This window comes from Salvia splendens, chromosome 4 (assembly GCF_004379255.2).
Source record: "Salvia splendens isolate huo1 chromosome 4, SspV2, whole genome shotgun sequence".
Classification (NCBI taxonomy): Eukaryota; Viridiplantae; Streptophyta; class Magnoliopsida; order Lamiales; family Lamiaceae; genus Salvia; species Salvia splendens.
In genome coordinates this window covers 3222646-3242197 of record NC_056035.1, presented here as the reverse complement: position 1 = coordinate 3242197, position 19552 = coordinate 3222646, and the positions used below count along the sequence as shown (strand labels likewise).

General features: G+C 36.0%; 2 protein-coding genes across 10 annotated transcripts; one reads left to right on the top strand and one right to left on the bottom strand.

Annotated features, from left to right (window-relative positions):
* The first annotated feature begins 3193 nt into the window (after positions 1–3193).
* On the top strand, positions 3194–12055 carry LOC121797912 (protein TOPLESS-like). Of its 7 annotated transcripts, none has more exons than XM_042196684.1 (27): positions 3194–3371; positions 4037–4177; positions 4287–4466; positions 4555–4668; positions 4750–4908; positions 5214–5400; positions 5485–5608; positions 6107–6213; positions 6309–6474; positions 6582–6691; positions 6776–6845; positions 6934–7007; positions 7082–7177; positions 7265–7360; positions 7542–7669; positions 7759–7993; positions 8094–8252; positions 8326–8412; positions 8576–8704; positions 9289–9399; positions 9477–9656; positions 9742–9870; positions 9970–10065; positions 10392–10580; positions 10667–10833; positions 11114–11363; positions 11796–12055. In XM_042196684.1, exons 2-26 carry the CDS (start codon positions 4098–4100, stop codon positions 11325–11327), a joined length of 3387 nt encoding a protein of 1128 aa, XP_042052618.1. In that variant the 5' UTR covers positions 3194–3371; positions 4037–4097; the 3' UTR covers positions 11328–11363; positions 11796–12055. The 7 variants fall into 7 exon arrangements, with proteins under 7 accessions (XP_042052618.1, XP_042052616.1, XP_042052621.1 ...); XM_042196682.1 differs by lacking the exon at positions 11796–12055 and adding an exon at positions 3681–3781 and having other exon boundaries at positions 11114–11715; XM_042196687.1 differs by lacking the exon at positions 11796–12055 and having other exon boundaries at positions 10667–10729; positions 11117–11715.
* A 488-nt stretch (positions 12056–12543) lies between these two features.
* On the bottom strand, positions 12544–19543 carry LOC121797911 (dynein regulatory complex subunit 6-like). 3 transcript variants are annotated; one of them, XM_042196678.1, is made up of 16 exons: positions 19383–19543; positions 18398–18693; positions 18177–18305; positions 17873–18080; positions 17336–17482; positions 16189–16263; positions 15922–15993; positions 15681–15752; positions 15442–15513; positions 15262–15333; positions 15046–15117; positions 14799–14870; positions 14477–14620; positions 13644–13715; positions 13157–13303; positions 12544–12958 (listed from the first exon to the last, which is right to left on the bottom strand). In XM_042196678.1, exons 2-16 carry the CDS (start codon positions 18593–18595, stop codon positions 12774–12776), a joined length of 1737 nt encoding a protein of 578 aa, XP_042052612.1. In that variant the 5' UTR covers positions 18596–18693; positions 19383–19543; the 3' UTR covers positions 12544–12773. The 3 variants fall into 3 exon arrangements, with proteins under 3 accessions (XP_042052612.1, XP_042052614.1, XP_042052613.1); XM_042196680.1 differs by lacking the exon at positions 19383–19543 and adding an exon at positions 19336–19353; XM_042196679.1 differs by lacking the exon at positions 19383–19543 and adding an exon at positions 19193–19328.
* Positions 19544–19552: the final 9 nt, after the last annotated feature.

Sequence of the window (19552 nt, the reverse complement as noted above, 5' to 3'; positions counted from 1 at the left end):
GCCTTTAAAATATTCCTGATTTATATTCTGCACAGAGTTGAATGAATATCGTCTGTTATCTACTTATTAAATTTTTTGTAAATAAGTTGATACTAAGTTGATACTGGATAACGATGAGATAGATACTAAAAATAAAATACTAAAAATGAAAGGACAATATTTTGAGGAATAGAATAAATGCTAAATTTTGGAAAGAATTTTAAGAGAAGGTGAAGCGAAATGAAGGGAGTATAGCTAAAGTATTATAATTCGATGATATTATCAAATTATTCATATTTATGCTAACACATTAATAAGATAATTGATACGCATCTTTCGAAACTTAGAGCGAATATATAACTATTGTTATTGTTATTGTTTTTATTATTACGCAGAAACAAAATATAAATTAGAATGATTCCATTGAAAAAGTGAAAATAACCTCAAAGAAAAAAGAAGTAAAGAATGATTGGGAATTGATATTAGGATATAAATGGTTAATGGTGATTCCCACTAATTAAAACAATAGCACCATAATTAAAAATAGATGCATAAACGTCAATTCATTTCCAGTCCCTTTTACGCGTACCAACCATATAATTTATCTCTTGCATCTAACATACTATACATTAAATTATAGAGTGTTATTTTCGTCTATGAAAATAGTCTTATCTTTTTTATATTTCTACCAAATTTGTTTCCGTCAATTTACACTAATTTTGCTTTTATAATATTTGTTCTCATACTTTATTTATTTTACATTAAAACTAGTGTAACTTACTAATATAGTAAGATTTTTTTAATAGATGGAGGTAGTATAAATACCCTAATTATAATTGTTATATTAAGGCTAAATATTTACCAAATAAAATACGTACAAAAATAGGACAGTCTCTTTCACTTCAAAAGTTAATAGCCTAATGCTCTCTTTCTATACACACTTGGACACAAATGCACATACACACACTTCTCTGTCTATAGAAGGCCCACATATTTATTTTTGTCCAAGAAAAAAACCCGAGAGAGATACCCTGGTAAGTTGTAAATGTTCTTCAACTGTTTAAATTTCAGGGCTTCAAAGTAAGTAACAATTTTTTTTGGCCATCTCCCATTTCAATTCCTTTTGCTATAAGTACTCAATACTTTATCCATTTTATTAATGAGTGGTCTTAGCTTTATTCACATAGAAAATGTGAATAAAGGCTTAGAAGAGCCTCTACAATGCCTTAAGTATGCGTCCTTCACACGAAGTGCGCACATGCCAGGTATATATCCGTCTGGCGTCCGCCACACACCAATATATGTGTTCATTTGGGCCAAACGCATAGCACATGGCCAAAAATCAAATTTTCATTTTTTCCCTTCCTTTTATAGTTAAATCTAACATTTCTTCCCTTCATTTAATTTCTTTTTTAAATCTCATTCCTCCTTTTTTTTAATCTCATTCCTCCCATATATCTCACTTATCATTTCTTTATTCACACTCGAAATCACAATATTTTTCAATTTCTTCTCTCTCTCTTATTTATTTTGAAATTTCATTTGGTCCAACTTTCAAAAACAAATACTCGCAATTGTTAAGAGGTACGATGAGCCATGAGCCCGATGCATCCCTACCCGCAATTCTAGTATGCATCGGGCCCCATTTCGTGATATCCAAATAGATTTATACCACATGGTCATATTCGTTGCCTAGTTTTTCCTTAAACTTGCATAATAGTACAAATCGAATTAGAAGAGACAGAAGAATGTGATTTTACCTAAAATTAAAATGGAAAATTAAAACGAAATATTGGTGACATGAAACTATTAAAGAATAGAAAGTGGACCCTTTAACCCTAAAGACCACCACATCCTCCCACTTATTTTGAATAATCAAATCATTTAGTAAAAGTGTGCCCAACTCAACCCCAATAATTCTTCATATACCTCATTTTATCATTTTCCGATATATCGGCGAGAGAGAGATAGAGGAGAATCTGATTTTCGCAAAAGGAGTTAAGAACATCTCGTTGGCATTCTATTTTAGTCGAAAATTAAGCCGTGCGATTAACTCAATCCCATCTCATGCGGGGCCCACCGCCAAACCCTAATAAATCGGACGGCCGACAATACTTGAAATCAGCAACCCATCTCAATTTATTACTACTATTATTTTTCTTGTCAAAATATCCGAATTTTGTGATACTAATATCATTGTAATAATAGGGGTTTTACTTTTACTACTAACTTTACGGATCTATTCAAATTTAAGACGCACCATATAATTTACACCATTATTTTCGCTAACCTAAATAGTCAGATCTTGCAAATTTGGTGGGTCAATAAATTAATCCAATCCCATTTATAAACAATATCTCACAATATATTATTATCAACTTAATTACCAAATCTATTACATCACCTACTACCCTCTTCACTCATTACATTTTGTTTATTTATTTTTAATACACCATCTACGATCACTTATGCGAAATTCAAATCCATTTTTGAATACGAATCACATCAAAAGTTAATTTTATTTCAACCATTTATAACAAACTCAAACTTTACATCATTTTTAAGTTTATGTCTCATAAATTTTTCCAGTAGCACAATACATGCTCATATTTTGTGTTGTACCATAGAAAAGCGCAAAAATGAGTTTGAGTTTATAATATGATAGGTGAAATTTTCTACACTAGAAATAAAATTTAGTGTATGGTTGGAGATGATCTCATCACCAACTTTATATCTATAGAATTTCTTCAATTAAAATACGATATTCATTGTTAAAGACCGATGTCACGCTATTTAGATCCGTAACTTAAATATGGAGCAATTTCATTAAATTATTATTTATGTGGAACTTGAAATTTTACACATTATAATTATGATCCAATTTATGAATTGGTATAGATTTATAATTTCATAAAAAAATATAATCAAATTCAGTTAGATGCAGAATATAATCTAAGCTATCATAGGAAAGTAGCTAAAACAGAACGGAGCCGATGACTAGCTGTCGGCTAAAAAATTCCGAGCCGTTTATCACGGACAAGAACGTAGCTCCTGGTGGGCCCGGTTGACTGTACATATATAAGAATTATATATTCCCTGTGATAACCAACTCCACTTATGATAAGCAGATCCACTTATCACCTTCACTGAGTCGCCTGTTCCTATAAAATGACTTATTTTCTGCAAGATATGTCGTAGTTTATTTTTTCCCCTTTCTCCAACGATAGACTAGAGAGAGAAATTAGAGAGAGAAAGGAGCCTCCCATGTGTCTCTGTGTGTATATATAGCTGTACACACAACCTCTCACCTCCATATCCATTGTAGAGACAGAAATCAAACCCCATTTTCTCCTCGAGCTCGCCGCCCCTCTCTCCATCGATCGATCTGAAGAGTAAACCCTTCTCCTCTCTCTGTCTTTCTCTCTCTATCTCTGCATATAAATACGCGCACACGCGGGCATCGTTTGTGTATTTATTCTGGAATATCACTTTGAAGAACTCTAATTTTTTTTTTTTTCTCCCTGCTTTTGATGTTTTACCTCTAAGCTTTTTTTCCTCACTGAGTATTGGCACATAATTTATCTTGACTTTTGTGTTCTGTTTTTTTCTGCTCCCCTCTTTTTTTTGCATCTCGGATTCCATTTAAAGCTGCTTTCATTTCTCTGATGTCTTAAATTAGCTGCGAATTTTTAATTTGACAGTCAGAAGTTTTATCAAAACCCTTATTTTGTCGGTGCGCGGAGCAGCCCCCTTCTTAAAATTTCTACATCTCTATTTGATTGAGATCAGTTAAGTGATCTAGGTATGTGTTGAATTTTTTTCCTCCGAAATTTTCCCCTTTTTTTGGTATTTTTCCTTATTTAAGCTTCATTTTTGCAGTGGTGTTATTTTTTTATAATAACTAATGGGTTTTGAAGCTTGTGTGGAACAATAATTAAATGGAGGCATGGTTTGAAAATTAAATATGGCTAGTGGTAGATGACCCTTTCATTTATTGTTTTTCTCTCGGTTATGAGTACTTTTTGCAAAATTAATTTTTTTATTATGGGATTTACAGATCTGCTACGATAATTAACTCTGGAATTATCCCCCCTGGATTTGAAGAAGAGTCGGTTGGAATGTCTTCTCTCAGTAGAGAACTGGTGTTCTTGATCTTACAGTTCCTAGATGAAGAAAAGTTTAAGGAAACCGTTCACAAGTAGGTTATTATATATTCATTTTGCAAGTGCTCTGTGTGTGTGAACTGATATTTGTCCTTTTCTCATGATTGGGTTATAACTATGTTAATGTGGCCTTTCTTATTATAGGCTTGAGCAAGAATCTGGGTTCTTCTTTAACATGAAGTATTTTGAAGATGAAGTTCACAATGGGAACTGGGATGAGGTTGAAAAATACCTCTCTGGTTTCACTAAAGTAGACGACAATCGCTATTCAATGAAAATCTTTTTTGAGATTAGGAAGCAGAAGTACCTTGAAGCATTGGATAAGTGAGACTATATTTTGCTTGGTGAAAATCTGAATTACAGTGATATGATAATTTGCTAATTTCAAATTGGATTTTGTTGTAATATGTAGGCATGATCGGTCCAAGGCTGTCGAGATACTTGTAAAAGATCTTAAAGTATTTGCATCATTTAATGAAGAGCTTTTTAAAGAGATAACTCAGCTGCTGACATTAGAGAATTTCAGGTAATCAAGCAGTTGCTATTTATTGATCACCCTGTAGATTAAATATTGATATCTTATCAAGCTGAGCTCATTTTTTCTTAGGGAGAATGAACAACTATCAAAGTATGGAGATACAAAATCTGCACGAGCCATTATGCTTGTTGAGCTGAAGAAGCTAATTGAGGCAAATCCATTGTTTCGTGATAAGTTACAGTTTCCGAACCTTAAGAACTCAAGACTGCGAACACTAATCAATCAAAGGTATACTCCAATTTGATGCATAGTATTGGGCTTGGCGGTCCCTGTATTATTGACATTCGACAGGACTTTTGTGTTTAAATGGAGTTCATCATGATTTCTATAGTGATGATCTCACCAGGTGTATTGGGTAGTAGCTATATTTATGGTGGCATTTATATTAGGTATACACTGTTGTTTACGCCTCTAAATTTGGGGTTTAACAGTTTAGTGAAATAAGATAATTGCTTTCTTTCTCAAATTCTATTCTCATGCCAGCTCACTATAGCAACTGTGTGGACAAAAACTAATGGCATATATACCTGCAGCTTAAATTGGCAGCACCAACTCTGTAAAAATCCTAGGCCGAATCCAGATATTAAAACACTTTTTGTGGATCATTCATGTGGACAACCAAATGGTGCACGCGCTCCCTCTCCCTCTCCAGCAAGCAATCCACTGCTTGGAGGCGCAGTACCAAAACCGGGTGGCTTTCCTCCATTGGGTGCACACGTGGTTGGTTTATAAAATTTGATATCTAGTCATGGCATTTTCCTGGCACCATTTTTTTCATTACTCACCTGTTATTGGTCTGGCCAGCCCTTCCAACCTACTCCCGCACCAGTTCCAACACCCCTTGCAGGTTGGATGTCTAATCCACCTACTGCAACCCATCCAGCTGTCTCTGGTGGACCTATAGGTCTTGGTGGCCCACCTATTCCAGGTCTGAATTTCTTGATATGTTAGCATTTTACAAAATCAAAATAGTGTCATGTAAGTTCTATAACTGAATGGGAGGATGTTTACTCCCCTTTATTGGATTGTTCATTTGCTACTCTAATTTTTCCTTAAAATTAGTACTATTCTTCAGCAGCAGTTAGACGTTGCCTATGGAAAAGAACTGCTATGAGAAATTTTATTTCTTCAATAATGATGAAACACACTTGATGCAATTTGCTTGTTTCTGTTAGGTTCCATCCACGGATGCCATATAGTTCATGTTTGCATGGTTTGAATGTTGGATACATTTTCACCCAATGCAAATACTTTAGTCTATTTATCTTCGTTACTTGATGTATATGACATGCATGTTGGAATGTCCTAGTTCTTGAAGCATTAATTGTCTATTCAAATTGTGTTTAAAACATTACTGTTTTGCTTTGATACTCGAACAATTTGAGTTTCTTTCTTAAGTGGTTCTGTTTATTGTTCCCTTGTGCAGCTGGACTTAAACATCCTAGGACTCCGCCAACAAATCCTTCTGTTGATTTTCCATCTGGTGATTCTGAACATCCAAGTAAAAGAACCAGACCTATGGGAAACGATGAGGTGGTGACATGTAAAAGATGAAAATCTTGAGATTGAGATGCCTACTTTTGGGTTATTGTGTTCATCATCTCATCTGTGTTTTTTTCTATATGCAGGTTAATCTTCCTGTGAATGTTCTTCCTGTGTCATTCCCGGGGCATGCACATAGCCAAGCTTTTAATGCAACGGATGACCTGCCCAAGACAGTTGCACGAACGTTGAACCAAGGATCATCTCCTATGAGCATGGATTTTCATCCTATCCAACAGAATCTACTTCTAGGTTGCTTTTACAACTAGATAACTTCTTTGTTTCCTCCATATAATCTTCAAGCAAATATTTTGACAATTTGATGTGCTCTAACATTGTTTTTCTATCGGACAACTCAGTTGGCACTAATGTGGGAGATATTGGGCTTTGGGAGGTTGGTTCGAGAGAGAGGCTAGTTCAAAGAAACTTCAAAGTCTGGGATTTGAGTGCATGTACAATACCTTTGCAGGTACCACAATTTTCCTTTGTGAAGTTTAACAAACAATCATCTAAGTATCAATATTGGGAACATAAGTTTCTGTATTGAATCCAGGCTGGTCTGGTGAAAGAACCTGGCGTCTCAGTGAATCGCGTGATTTGGAGCCCAGATGGGTCTTTGTTTGGTAATGCTGCTTAAACCTGAAACAGTTTGATGCTATATGACTGATTTTGTGATTTGATATTTATCTTTCTTCGTCTTTCTTCTAACAGGAGTTGCATACTCAAGACATTTGGTACAGATTTATTCATATCATGGGAACGATGATGTGCGCCAGCACTTGGAGGTGACTCAGTCATCACAACTTCACTGATCAATGCTTATATTATTTTGAATTTGCACTGACTTCTGGTGTTTTAGATTGATGCTCATGTCGGTGGAGTAAATGATCTTGCATTCTCCCACCCTAATAAACAGCTTTCTGTGATAACCTGTGGAGATGACAAGCTTATCAAGGTAGTTTAACATAGCAGCTTTAGATTTTTCTTCTAAGCTTGTATACTCGTCTGGCATATTCATGTTCTTGTAATTGATCATTATAAGGTCTGGGATGCCCAAAATGGTGCCAAGCAATACACTTTTGAAGGTCACGAGGCTCCTGTATATTCAGTATGTCCTCACTACAAGGAGAATATTCAGGTGAATAGGCTATTATAGTAATCATTTGTTAATAATCTGAGGTGTCATGATTAACTATTCTGAATATTTTGTTTCTTTTGTAATTTGTTATTGTAATATGGACAATAAGAGGTTAAAATAATTATATGTATATGTTCCTTTTTCGGCAGTTGATTATAGTATATATGCCATCGTTTTGCAGTTCATCTTTTCTACAGCGTTAGATGGAAAGATTAAGGCGTGGCTATATGACAATTTGGGATCTCGAGTTGACTATGACGCTCCTGGTCGTTGGTGCACAACCATGGCCTACAGTGCTGATGGAACGAGGTAAAATATTCTTGTGCAGTGTGACAATCTTGATTCATGCATTGGCTGCTCATTATCATGTATATTAAGCTGGAAATTTTCTTGTTCAGGCTTTTCTCTTGTGGGACCAGTAAAGATGGAGAGTCACACATTGTTGAATGGAATGAAAGTGAAGGAGCTGTGAAAAGAACATATCAAGGTTTCAGGAAACGATCATTGGGGGTTGTGCAGTTTGATACGACTAAAAATAGATTTTTGGCAGCCGGTGATGACTTTTCTGTCAAATTCTGGGATATGGACAACACTCAACTTTTGACTAATAGTGATGCTGATGGAGGTCTTCCTGTGAGTATCTATCAACATTAAGGATAGCTTACAAGTAATTTTGTTTTTTAGTTGATAGACTGTCCACTAAGACTTGATTTTGCTTTTGACAAATTGAAAGGCAAGTCCACGCATCCGCTTCAATAAAGATGGGACCCTGTTGGCTGTTTCTGCCAATGAAAATGGAATCAAAATTTTAGCAAATCCAGAAGGTCTTCGAATGCTACGTAATTATGAAAATCTCGCTTTTGATGCCTCAAGGGCTTCTGAAGCTGCAAAGGTAGTTACATTTACTTTTAGTTTCTTTCTGTATCCATAACAAATGATATTAAAAGTTGTCATGTTGTTAACAGCCCACCGTCAATCCTATGTCTTCTGCGGTGGCTAGTAGTGCTGGACTAACGGATAGGGTGGGCCCAGTTGTTGGCCTCTCCGCTATGGTTGGTATCCTTTTCTAAATAAATGTCTGCTGCAACTTACCCTCTACTGCTTTGCATGATAAATCTTTATTTTACTGGAAACTTCAACATGCACCTACTACAATTTGCATTTGTTTAGTCTTGCTATTGCTTACTACATATGACACTGTGTTTGATTTTGTAGAATGGAGACGTGAAACCTAGAATAACAGAAGAAACAAATGACAAATCAAAGATTTGGAAGCTCAGTGAAATTAATGAACCATCTCAATGCCGATCCCTGAAGCTCCCAGAGAACTTAAGAGTAACAAAGGTATATTCTCTCTTTGTTCAACTTCTTACTTGACGTATACTTGTGAGATATCATTTCTATTATCAAAAGTCATCATGAGATATTTATAATTCATTTGAATTGTAAAACAATCTTTTTGTTTAAGCAGAATAATATGTTCATATAGTAAAAACTTTGGTATAATTATTGTGTTATAACAAGTTCCAGGCTGTTTAAATAGTTTGGCATAACACAATAATTTATTTACCACCATAATTCCTTTCCCACAATGTTCTTGCAATTCATAAACTTTTGTATTATATCAATATCGATTTAGTTTCTTTTCCTTATATCTTGGTATACACTGGTAGTAATCACTGAGTATGAGTTGTATTGGTACATGAAGATATAACAATTTTTCTTGTATTGGCAAAGTTTGATTATAGTTTAGCTTTAGCCCCTCTGTTTTATTTCTATCAGAGCCAAACCATTATTCGAACCATCTCCATTTGTTTTAGAACTTATCCAAGCTATGGGTGTTAATATCATGTCATTGTGATGTTGATTGTGCACCCATGTCAGCAGTTGGTTACTAACAAGGTTATTTTTTTGCATTGCTCCAACAGATATCTAGGTTGATATATACAAATTCTGGTGCTGCTATATTGGCTTTGGCTTCAAACGCAATCCATTTACTCTGGAAGTGGCAGAGGAGTGACCGTAATTCAAGTGGAAAAGTAAGAAAGGACTATAATTTTCTTCACCTAAAATTACCAAGTATTTATCATATGAGATTGAAACGTTAATGATGTAGGCAACTGCCACTGTTTCACCGCAATTATGGCAACCATCAAGTGGCATTTTGATGACCAATGATGCAGCTGACACAAACCCTGATGAAGCTGTTTCTTGCTTTGCTTTGTCAAAGAATGATTCTTATGTAATGTCGGCATCTGGAGGAAAGATATCTTTGTTCAATATGATGACTTTCAAGGTATTGATGTAATGAATTAATGAATTTTGTACTCTTATGTTTAATTTGTGTGTGTATTCATATATCCAAACCATAAATATTGCAGACAATGACAACATTCATGCCTCCGCCACCCGCAGCAACATTTTTAGCATTTCATCCTCAGGATAACAACATAATTGCAATTGGGATGGATGATTCTACGATTCAGATATATAATGTCCGAGTAGATGAGGTATTTCAGAAGTCGTTTCGTTATAAAAAAAATTAGCATTTTTAGCATTTCATCCTCAGGATAACAACATAATTGCAATTGATTTGACTTATCTTGCAGGTCAAAAGCAAGCTTAAAGGTCACTCTAAAAGAATTACAGGACTTGCCTTCTCAAATGTTTTGAATGTTCTAGTTTCATCAGGAGCCGATGCTCAGGTCAACATTTTTTCCTGTTAGTTTGCTGTCTAAGAGTATTGTTGCATGCTATGATAGAATGTTGTTCCAACTGCTGAAACAGCCAATTTCTAACTTCACTCTTTCCCTGTAAGTCTTTTTTGTGATGCTTGAAAGTTGAAGTTGAAAGATCTCTTTCTCATATTCCTCTTTTCTTCTTTTTGAGGCAAGGTGAATTTAATAATCTTTTGGTAGCTGACTAAATGTTGTATTGCGAAGTACCTGAAAAAAGTTTAGTATAATGCTAATTTGCTTACTATATGATGAGTCGTTTCTGATTTGCATTTCTTGTGGCTGTTCCTCTCCAGATATGTGTGTGGAGTTCGGATGGATGGGAAAAGCAGAAATCAAGATTTTTGCAACTACCTCCTGGGAGGCCACCGACAGCACAGTCAGAAACTCGTGTACAGTTTCATCAGGACCAGATTCATTTTCTGGTTGTACACGAGACACAGCTTGCCATATATGAAGCAACGAAATTAGAATGTGTGAAGCAGGTAGGTAACTGCATAATTTCTTTTGTTGAAAAAATGAGACTTTCTTAGCGCAGATTTCTAATAATTCACCTTTTCTCCGTTGTCAGTGGGCTCCACGAGAATCAGCTGCCCCGATATCTCATGCGACGTTTTCCTGTGATAGCCAGCTGGTATATGCAAGTTTTCTTGATGGAACAGTGTGCATATTCACTGCTTCACACCTCCGTTTACGATGCCGCATTAATCCTTCCTCTTATCTTCCCTCAAGTGTCGGGCAAGTGTTTCTCATGATAATTAAATTTGGCCTTTGGGCCTTTTGTTTTCCTCGTGCTTCCCAAGAAGCCGTCATGCATCTCAAACCATTCTCTCTTAACGTAATGAGAATCTGAATTTTGATATATAGATTGTGTGGGAAGTTCATAATTGGCCCTCTCTAATATGTGGTGAACCCTAATCATAGTGGATGTACCGTGCATCCTAATGAATATATGTGCAAAAGAGTCGTGAAGATTCTATTTTTTTTAGTTACCTAAACCTTATCTTTTATTCTCCAGCAGTTCAAACGTGCACTCTCTGGTGATCGCTGCACATCCACACGAGCCAAATCAGTTTGCGCTGGGTCTATCAGATGGTTCAGTTCATGTTTTTGAGCCGCTTGAATCTGAAGGTAAATGGGGTGTTCCACCACCGGCTGAAAACGGGTCTGCCAGCAGTGTACCAACCACTCCTTTAGTCGGGGGATCGGCCCAAGATCAAGCACAAAGGTGATATCCAGAAATTAGACAAGGTTGCGAATCGCGATAGGTAACGTTGCATTCTCCACTCTCACCTTATTATAACCATGAGTTGCGGTTTGGGTGGAGAACGTTGGTAGTGACAAATGTATTTAACATACCTGTACATTATTATTCTGGCACTCCATAACACATTCTTCGACTTCTTTGTCTTCTTCTTCGTCTCTATCTTTTGCGACTGTTGGGAGCGGGTATGTAATTAGCTTGCACCTTAGGCTCAAACATGCCAACTTAATTTGCCGCATTTTGGGTAAAACATATGATGTTAGATGAATTGGTAGCTACATTTTCTAGACTAGTGGTAGTGACATAAATTCATTTTGTTGGTTGGCCATTTCTCTTATTTAAGATAAGTTTCTGCTTGTTTTCTTGTTGGTTTATCCTTTCTTTTTGCTATTGCCACACCTAATGATGAAATACATGTCTAATTATGCATTTGTAGGTAGATGGGTATGATTTTGATTGCAAGCATATGAATAGAGAAGATTTTTCGACTTTAGTGCAGTTTTCACTCGACTGTAAAGTCTACAAAATAGATTGTGCAGAAGTACTAGCAATTACGAAATTCAAACACGGTACGTTTTGTCAAAGAATTAAGAACTTAATACATACTGTATAAGAGATTACAAGTACAATTTGTGTATACACCTGGAGCTGATACTATGATACTATGAAATTTGAGGTGTGAATTCAAAATTTAAATATTTAATTTTAAATTATTTCATTGGTAGTATAAAATTTAAATTTCATATTCTCTCAATTCTATAGTTTGAATTCTATAATTAAAATAAATAGTTGTCAAACCGAACACTCTTGAAATACCCTACAAAAACATACACATATAACAACACGTACTACAACTCAAAGTACTGTATATAAATAAAATATTTAATTAAACATTAATATCAACTTGTGATTAATATTTTGACTTACCAAAGAATAAATTTAAAAGTAGAATATAATTTTATTTACGTTATTTTTATTAAATAAAAAAATTAAATTGGATAATAATTCAATTCCATTAAATTTTAATTTCAATCAATTCCATTTTGAATTTCATTATATCAAATACATGTTTAGATTTATTTGATACACGGAGTACGCGCCTCATTCACCAGTGGTTTTGTTGTCAGCATTCAACAAATAAAATTCAAACATCAGCAATTCAAGAAAGAGTGACATACTGTGAATAAAGACAAATATCTCAACAGAAATACCAACGAAAGTTGTCTTATATATATATACACATTTCCATCTATGAAGATGGGCTGCATAACACATGCCACATTGTCGCTGATATTTTAAGAACTAACAAACTTCAAATTTATGTACAATTCATTTTCATGATACGGCTTTATTTCAGCCAAATTCCTGACGACAGTCCCCCGCCCAAATTATGTACGATGCGTGCAGGCTCGCTTTATTCTGGCCTGAAATTCACCAGCTGAGGGAGATCGGTCGACTGAAGCATCTTGATGTCGTTCGCGGTCACCTTGCACGACTCCAGCGTAAGCGACTTCAAGTGCTTGAGTGACTTCAGATGACGCAAACCAGAACTCGTCACCCGAGAGTTCGACATGTTCAAGGAAACAAGTTGAGTAAGTCCTGCGGTTCAAAACTGATTTAGACAATATCCAGTTTCCAAGTACAGTTTTTGCCACATTATACACAGGCTTTGCATTAATAAGTTGTCTCTAATTTGAAATCCTAAAGAGTTCAAGGCCAAAAGATGATAACGAATAATATATCCAATAAAAATTCCTATCCTGTGAAATGAACAACCGGGATATCAGTTTCACATACCGGAGATTGATTTCAAACTCTTGTCCGTCAAGAGGCTGTTCTGAGATAGATTCAGCAGTGTCAAGGATGTAAGATCTTTAATGTTCTTTACTCCAGCATCCGTTAATCCACCACCACAGATTTCCAGAGAGCGTAGCTTCTTGAATGCTGAAGGAGAGGGATACAAGAAATAAATGAGGATGATCATACACTTCAAGCAACCAAAGAACATTGAGCAGAATTGTGAAATGACAATTTGAATTGGATCTGACAATACACAGAAGATCCAAATCGTCATTTGCTCTCAGCTTTCTGAGTTTGAAAGATAAGTAGTTCAAAATTATGTGGCATTGTGGCAAAACTTAACATAAATCCCTTTCCCCGTTACCCAACTTTTCCTTGCAGTAGTTCTTGTTCCTTGTATTGTTGTAGGAGAAGGGGGGTTAAAGGAAGACAATAAAATACATCAAAACAACTGACTTGAGTACAATGGGATAAGTTATCATACCTCGGAGATAATTGGTTCCAGAATCAGTAATCCGTGCTCCAAAAAGATCCAGATGCATCAATCCAGTCAGACCTGCAATAGTGACATAGTAAGCTCATGCACTCATGGCAGGTGTGTGCACACATCGAAACAAAATAGAGCAGTTTCCTCTGTTAGAGCAGAAAAAGAAGGGATTTTGAGTTCCAAAACTATACTACCAAACAAAGTAAACAGAGTTAGTAATTACCTTTATCTCGGGAATGCAGCTAAAGGAAGTGATTCATGTTGCAAAGACCAAGCCATTAGAACAGAAGAATCACCGAAGAATATAGAAATAGTATAATAAAATTAAATAGGATATGGGACAGTACACATCAAGATTATAGAGAGAACGAGATTAGCAGATAAAGAACAAGGAAATCAGCACACCTCTTAGTAAGAAATGCTGCAAATGTTTTGTTAAAAATTGTACCAGGTAAACATGAATCCATGCTTCTTATCATATGATATCATATGCTATGCATGCTAACATCCTGAACCATATTATAAATGGAAACCTAGAAAGCAAGTATCAAAACTAGAGACCTTATCGAGACAGGAGTTCAATTTAGAAACAATGTATACCACATTACAGATTAAGACTATTCCATATGTGCGTAAAAAATCAAATTAGGAACAGAGAGAAATTTCACATATTGAAATTTAATAGTTATTACTCAAGAAGAATAAATTAACTAGGCCAGAAAGTAATGCTAGTAGTGCTCGAAATTGTTTCTGACAGAAACATGCCATAGTTTCTGCTTACTAAAATCGTAGAGATACATCGAGACACTAACCACCCTAAAAAGTCTTACTTGTAAGAGCAGCAAGGCCAGCATCTGTAATTTGACGTGCATCCAAATTGAGGGACTTGAGAGATGATAAGCCTGATAACTTTCTCAAGCCACCATCAGTGACAACAGTAAATGATAGATTTAAATTCTCCAGATTAACCAGTCCTGCCAAAAAGAAAACCAACCAAATTAAATGAAAACTGAAGTTCTACATGATGGTTTGAGGTTAAAGTGCTCATACTACTTAAAATGTGTATTCTTATCATGTTTATATTTTATCTATCTTCTCTACCAAATGACCCCTAAACATGCTATCTATACTATCGATACAATCAAGTCTTACCAGAAAGATGGCGCAACGCGCTGCTCCCAACTTCAGTATCAGACAACTCCAAAAACTTTAGACGCGTTAAACCTTAGATCAAGCAAAGAAGAGATAAAAAATCAGGAGGAAAAATTGTAACCAAAAAGATTGGCATAGACTGATAAAAATTATCCTGCATCAAATCATGCAATACAAGATGGAAAAATCATAGAAGACTGGGTAAGTAGTTATTCAAAAGATAAAAAGCCAGAAATAAGTGAATAACCTGACAGGTAAAGAATCCCTTCATCTTTAATCCTGCAAGAATCAAGGTTTAAGCTCTCCAAATATATGAGACCTGTTTGAAAAGGAGAAGTAAAGGAAACTTGAATAATATATTAACAATAATCCTTATAAATGTTGAGTAGAATCACTGGAACTGGAATAAAGTGGTTCATGACTTGAAGAGCTAACATATAAGCAATATAAGCAAAAACACTACCTTTAAGGTGCACCAAAATTGCACCTGAGATATCATTGAACCCCAAATTCAAAACTTTCAGAGACTGCATCTCTATAAAGATCAGAAAAGACAACATTAAGTTCGTCTTACAAGAAAAATCCAGAAAGAACTTTTACATTTTTCCTTATAGATTTACTTCACTATATCTAGAAATCTCACTTGAAAAGTTTTCACATCCATTGTCCTTCAAATCACATCTGCTAAGATTGAAATATTGCAATGCACCAAGAACTGCAACAAAGAGAAAGCATATAAATATAGAATGATTATATCATTTCAGTTATCACAAGGACTTTAAGAGGTAAATAGATTATGATGAAATGTTAGATTCTAAACAACAAGCTCTCACGTAAGTAGCTTATAAAGCCCAACATAGTCAAATTAAGCAGAACATTTGCCTGAAAGTGACTCCAAGCATGCAGCAGTGACAGGGCAAGCTTCCATATTCAAGAGAGAGAGATTCTTCAAGTCTGCATGAAAATTATTGAAATATTACTTTACACAAGGCATCAGTAGCTTTAGGGTTTAGTCAAGCATTTTTCTTCTATATCTATGTGCCTTTAATTATTTTTCATGTTCAATTTTCTTGTGCTGAGCACCATAGGACATAAGTTTTTTCATACAAATCAGTGAAACTACCTCGTAGAAAGACTACACCATTATCTGTAACCTTACTGGATGCAATTTGTAATGACTTCAAGCTTGTCAGGCCTGCAATAGAAAGAGAAATGGGTTGAACAATGTAGCATAACACTCCTATAGTCCTATTAAGGCAATTTCACAGGTCAATGAAAATCTTAACATCCAAAGATTTGAAATATGGTCTTCACTAGCATCTCAAATACTTAAGAATGCCAACCTGTTTTTGAAAGTCAATGAATCAGAAAGAGGAGATGAGTAAGCTACCTGAGATAGCCTTCATATCAGCATCGGTGATGCAATTGCAGCAGTTGACATTCAGCATTTCAAGTTTTTCCAGTCCTGCAGACCAAGGGTAAGATAGAGCACACAAACACTACAGGGCATTTAAAGGCAATGCGAACAATATCTAATGCATCAACTTGCCAATTTTGGCCAATGCAGTAATATCACCATATTGATATTCATAGCTACTTCCAACCACCAAGATTTATTTCTAGAGGTTTACTGATACCACCCAACCCGACCGCTCAAACCAGAAAAATATAAAACTTATAAACTCGTGGCTCTGTTTTGTGAAATTGCAATTCCGACAGTTTATCTTATAAGATGAGAATTTTCTGAAGAACAGAAAAGAACTAATCTTGGACAGATATGAACACAAAGAAAAGTTTGCAGGAGAACACGACAGAGGACTGCAAAGCCCACCATCATCATTGTAAACTAATGAAACTCCCTCCAGGTGTTCCGATAACAAACATGTTTCAGGTTTCAGCATCTCTAAGGTTCTGGTGAAAAAGAAAGCTCCATGATAGGGAGTTGAAAATAGCAAATAAAGCAAGGAGGGCATTGTGTAGATGAGGAATGCAATAGAATAATATAAAGCTGTGATAGGATGTCTCCCACCAAGCATTTGTCCCAAAACCTAACCTTACTTTCGTCCCAGATTTTGACTTTTTCGCTTCAATGAAATTTGGGTAACCCCTAGAAACGAATTTCCAACTTCAGAATGTGATTCTAACAGATAAGCTTCCGATGTACTCAGTATTTCTTTTCTTGCAAACTGTATTTGCTTGTAATGACCTTGCGCCCGAAGAAAATAATCTTAACAAGACTTGATTTTTCCAGCAAATATTACAAGAGCCGAGACCTTCAATCTCTTTGGGACAGACCACCACATCACACGAGATAAAGTGAGTATGAATACACATCACGGCATCAGGACCATTCCAGAGGATGTCTCTTACTTCTCTCTCTAAGGCTATGTGAAACAATGACAAGTAGTTGGAAAATACTTGAAAGAGAGAGAATATAACTTCCCTAATAAATTAGGATATGAAGCAGTTCTGAATGCCTCTAATACCATGCGTGATCTATAAATTACGTCACCAATAAGAGCTCACAGAACACAAACCTTTTAAGTGAGCAAGTCCTCCATGGATCCTGGGACATCTCTCCATATCCAACTTTACCATCTTGATTAAGCCAGACAAAGAACTTAATCCTTTGGCGGTAATCGAGCTGTTTCTTTTAAAACTGAGTGTAGTCAGGTTTGAGAGACCTACACGGTTGAAAAACAAGCACAAATTAGATTGTAGGTCCTGATTCTTCTGACTACATCAAAGCTCCCAACAGCACTTTGATATTACTTAAAGAAACAAAACTTAAACCTCGGAAATGTTGTCATCAAATACACTTATACAACCGAATGCCAGAAAGCAATCAGATACTCTACCTGCGAATTTTATTCCTAAATACAAGTCAAGGAGAAAATAGACCAATACATTCCCGTGGAGACATCACAAAACGAGTTCATTGCAACAAAGGAACAACTCGAGTAGCTGGGACATCTTGCCCCCAAGAAGAAAATTTTATATAACCAAACAATGGCAATCATCTTTGCAACATCCGGAACAAAAATCAAATCTGGAATTAGAGGGGGTGGTCTTACCATTGACCTGTTCAAGACCCTTGTCTGATATCTGATCACAGTAGTTGAGATTCAAGGCCTGAAGACTCTTGCAATCTTTGAGATAAGTTAACCCAGAGTCAGTAACGTCTGAAGCTGAAAGATCCAAAGAGAGCAATGACGAACCCTGAGAAGATACAACATCCAACCAACTGTCACAAACTCCTGGGTACTCCCCCAAATTAAGATCCTGCAGGAGACAGAACAGCTCTAATGAGATTAATCTACCCCTAGGCACTAACACAGCTTATGCCCCTTGTTCAAATATACAATCATTTAATGATACCTGAAGAGCACAATCCCGAAAAGCTTCAAGTAAAGTATCAGTCAGGCTTTGAGAACAGACCAAATCATCAAAAATCTGCTGAGTTATATCCCTTGGCAGCATGGAGAAGGTGCCATATTTATTTATGTCCTTCAATGAACAAAATTACTTATGACCACGCTTCCCCCATTTTAGCTTTTTCTCTGGTAAAGAGAACCATTAAGAATTCAATCTGAACATACCTCCCTAATTTTGTATATGCACAAATCCATAAGCGTGGGGCATCTTTGTTTCCCCTGGCTAGCATCCATAGAAGCTCTAGAAAATGAACCCCCAAGCCATTTTGAGCTCCCACTTTTAGTATATCTCCCAGATACTCCTCTGTTGATGTTATCGTCGTTAGCCTGTTGATCACACTTCCTTGAACAAGCTCCCCCCATTTACAGCAGTATATTATCTATGCTATCACGAAAGCAGCAGTGAATCAGTGTAATTTTCCTTTTTTTACGAATGTCAGGGGTACAAGAGGGACACGACCCTGCCAAGAGCAGACAGATGTCATTAAAATTTGAACAAAATTACCAAATGATTCCGTGAATCAAACCTTCCTAATCTGCTTCAGCAGTCAAATTTTTCATTGAAGTATGCATATTTTCAAGGACTTAAAACAGAAGCCACGCATAAACACACTGAACCGCGGATAAACAAGCAGGAAAACAGAGCATAAGAAGGCAAGTATAGTAATACGCTTGCAACTTCTACGAAAGAAAAGTATAATTCTCGACACAGGAAAAACTTTTTTTAATCAATTTTACCTCAAAAGTGTTGTCACAGAAGCCTCGATTCCTCACTAGAAATATATTAGTAATAAAGAGAAAAATATCTACTGTAGCAAGTTAACAATTTTTCTCTGCAATAACATCATCGTAGCTAAAGACTGAGTCTCTAGAAAATGATCTAAGAAGATATGAAAAAACGATGACGCAGCACATAAAAGGAGGGATTTTCCTTAAAACACAATCATAAATTTAACTCACTCATACACACGCATGATCAAGCTCTCCATCTCAACAATCATCACGATCACCGTCGTCAATTGACATCATATAGAGAAAACACACGCACATACACACGCGTACATATGATGATCATATTAGCCAGAAAAGGCGAGAACACACACCCACACAGTGTCATCTCGAAATGGAAAATAAGAGAATTGAAAAACACCTCAATATTTCCATCGAAACCTCAGCAGTCCAAAAATATACAGCTTATTTAGAGAGCAGAGAGTGAGAGTAGCGGAGGACGAAGATAGAGAAGAGAGGCAGCGTACAAGAAGGGGAGAGGTTGCCCGAGCCAACTGATCTCCGCCACGTGGTGGCGTGAGGTGTGAGGAT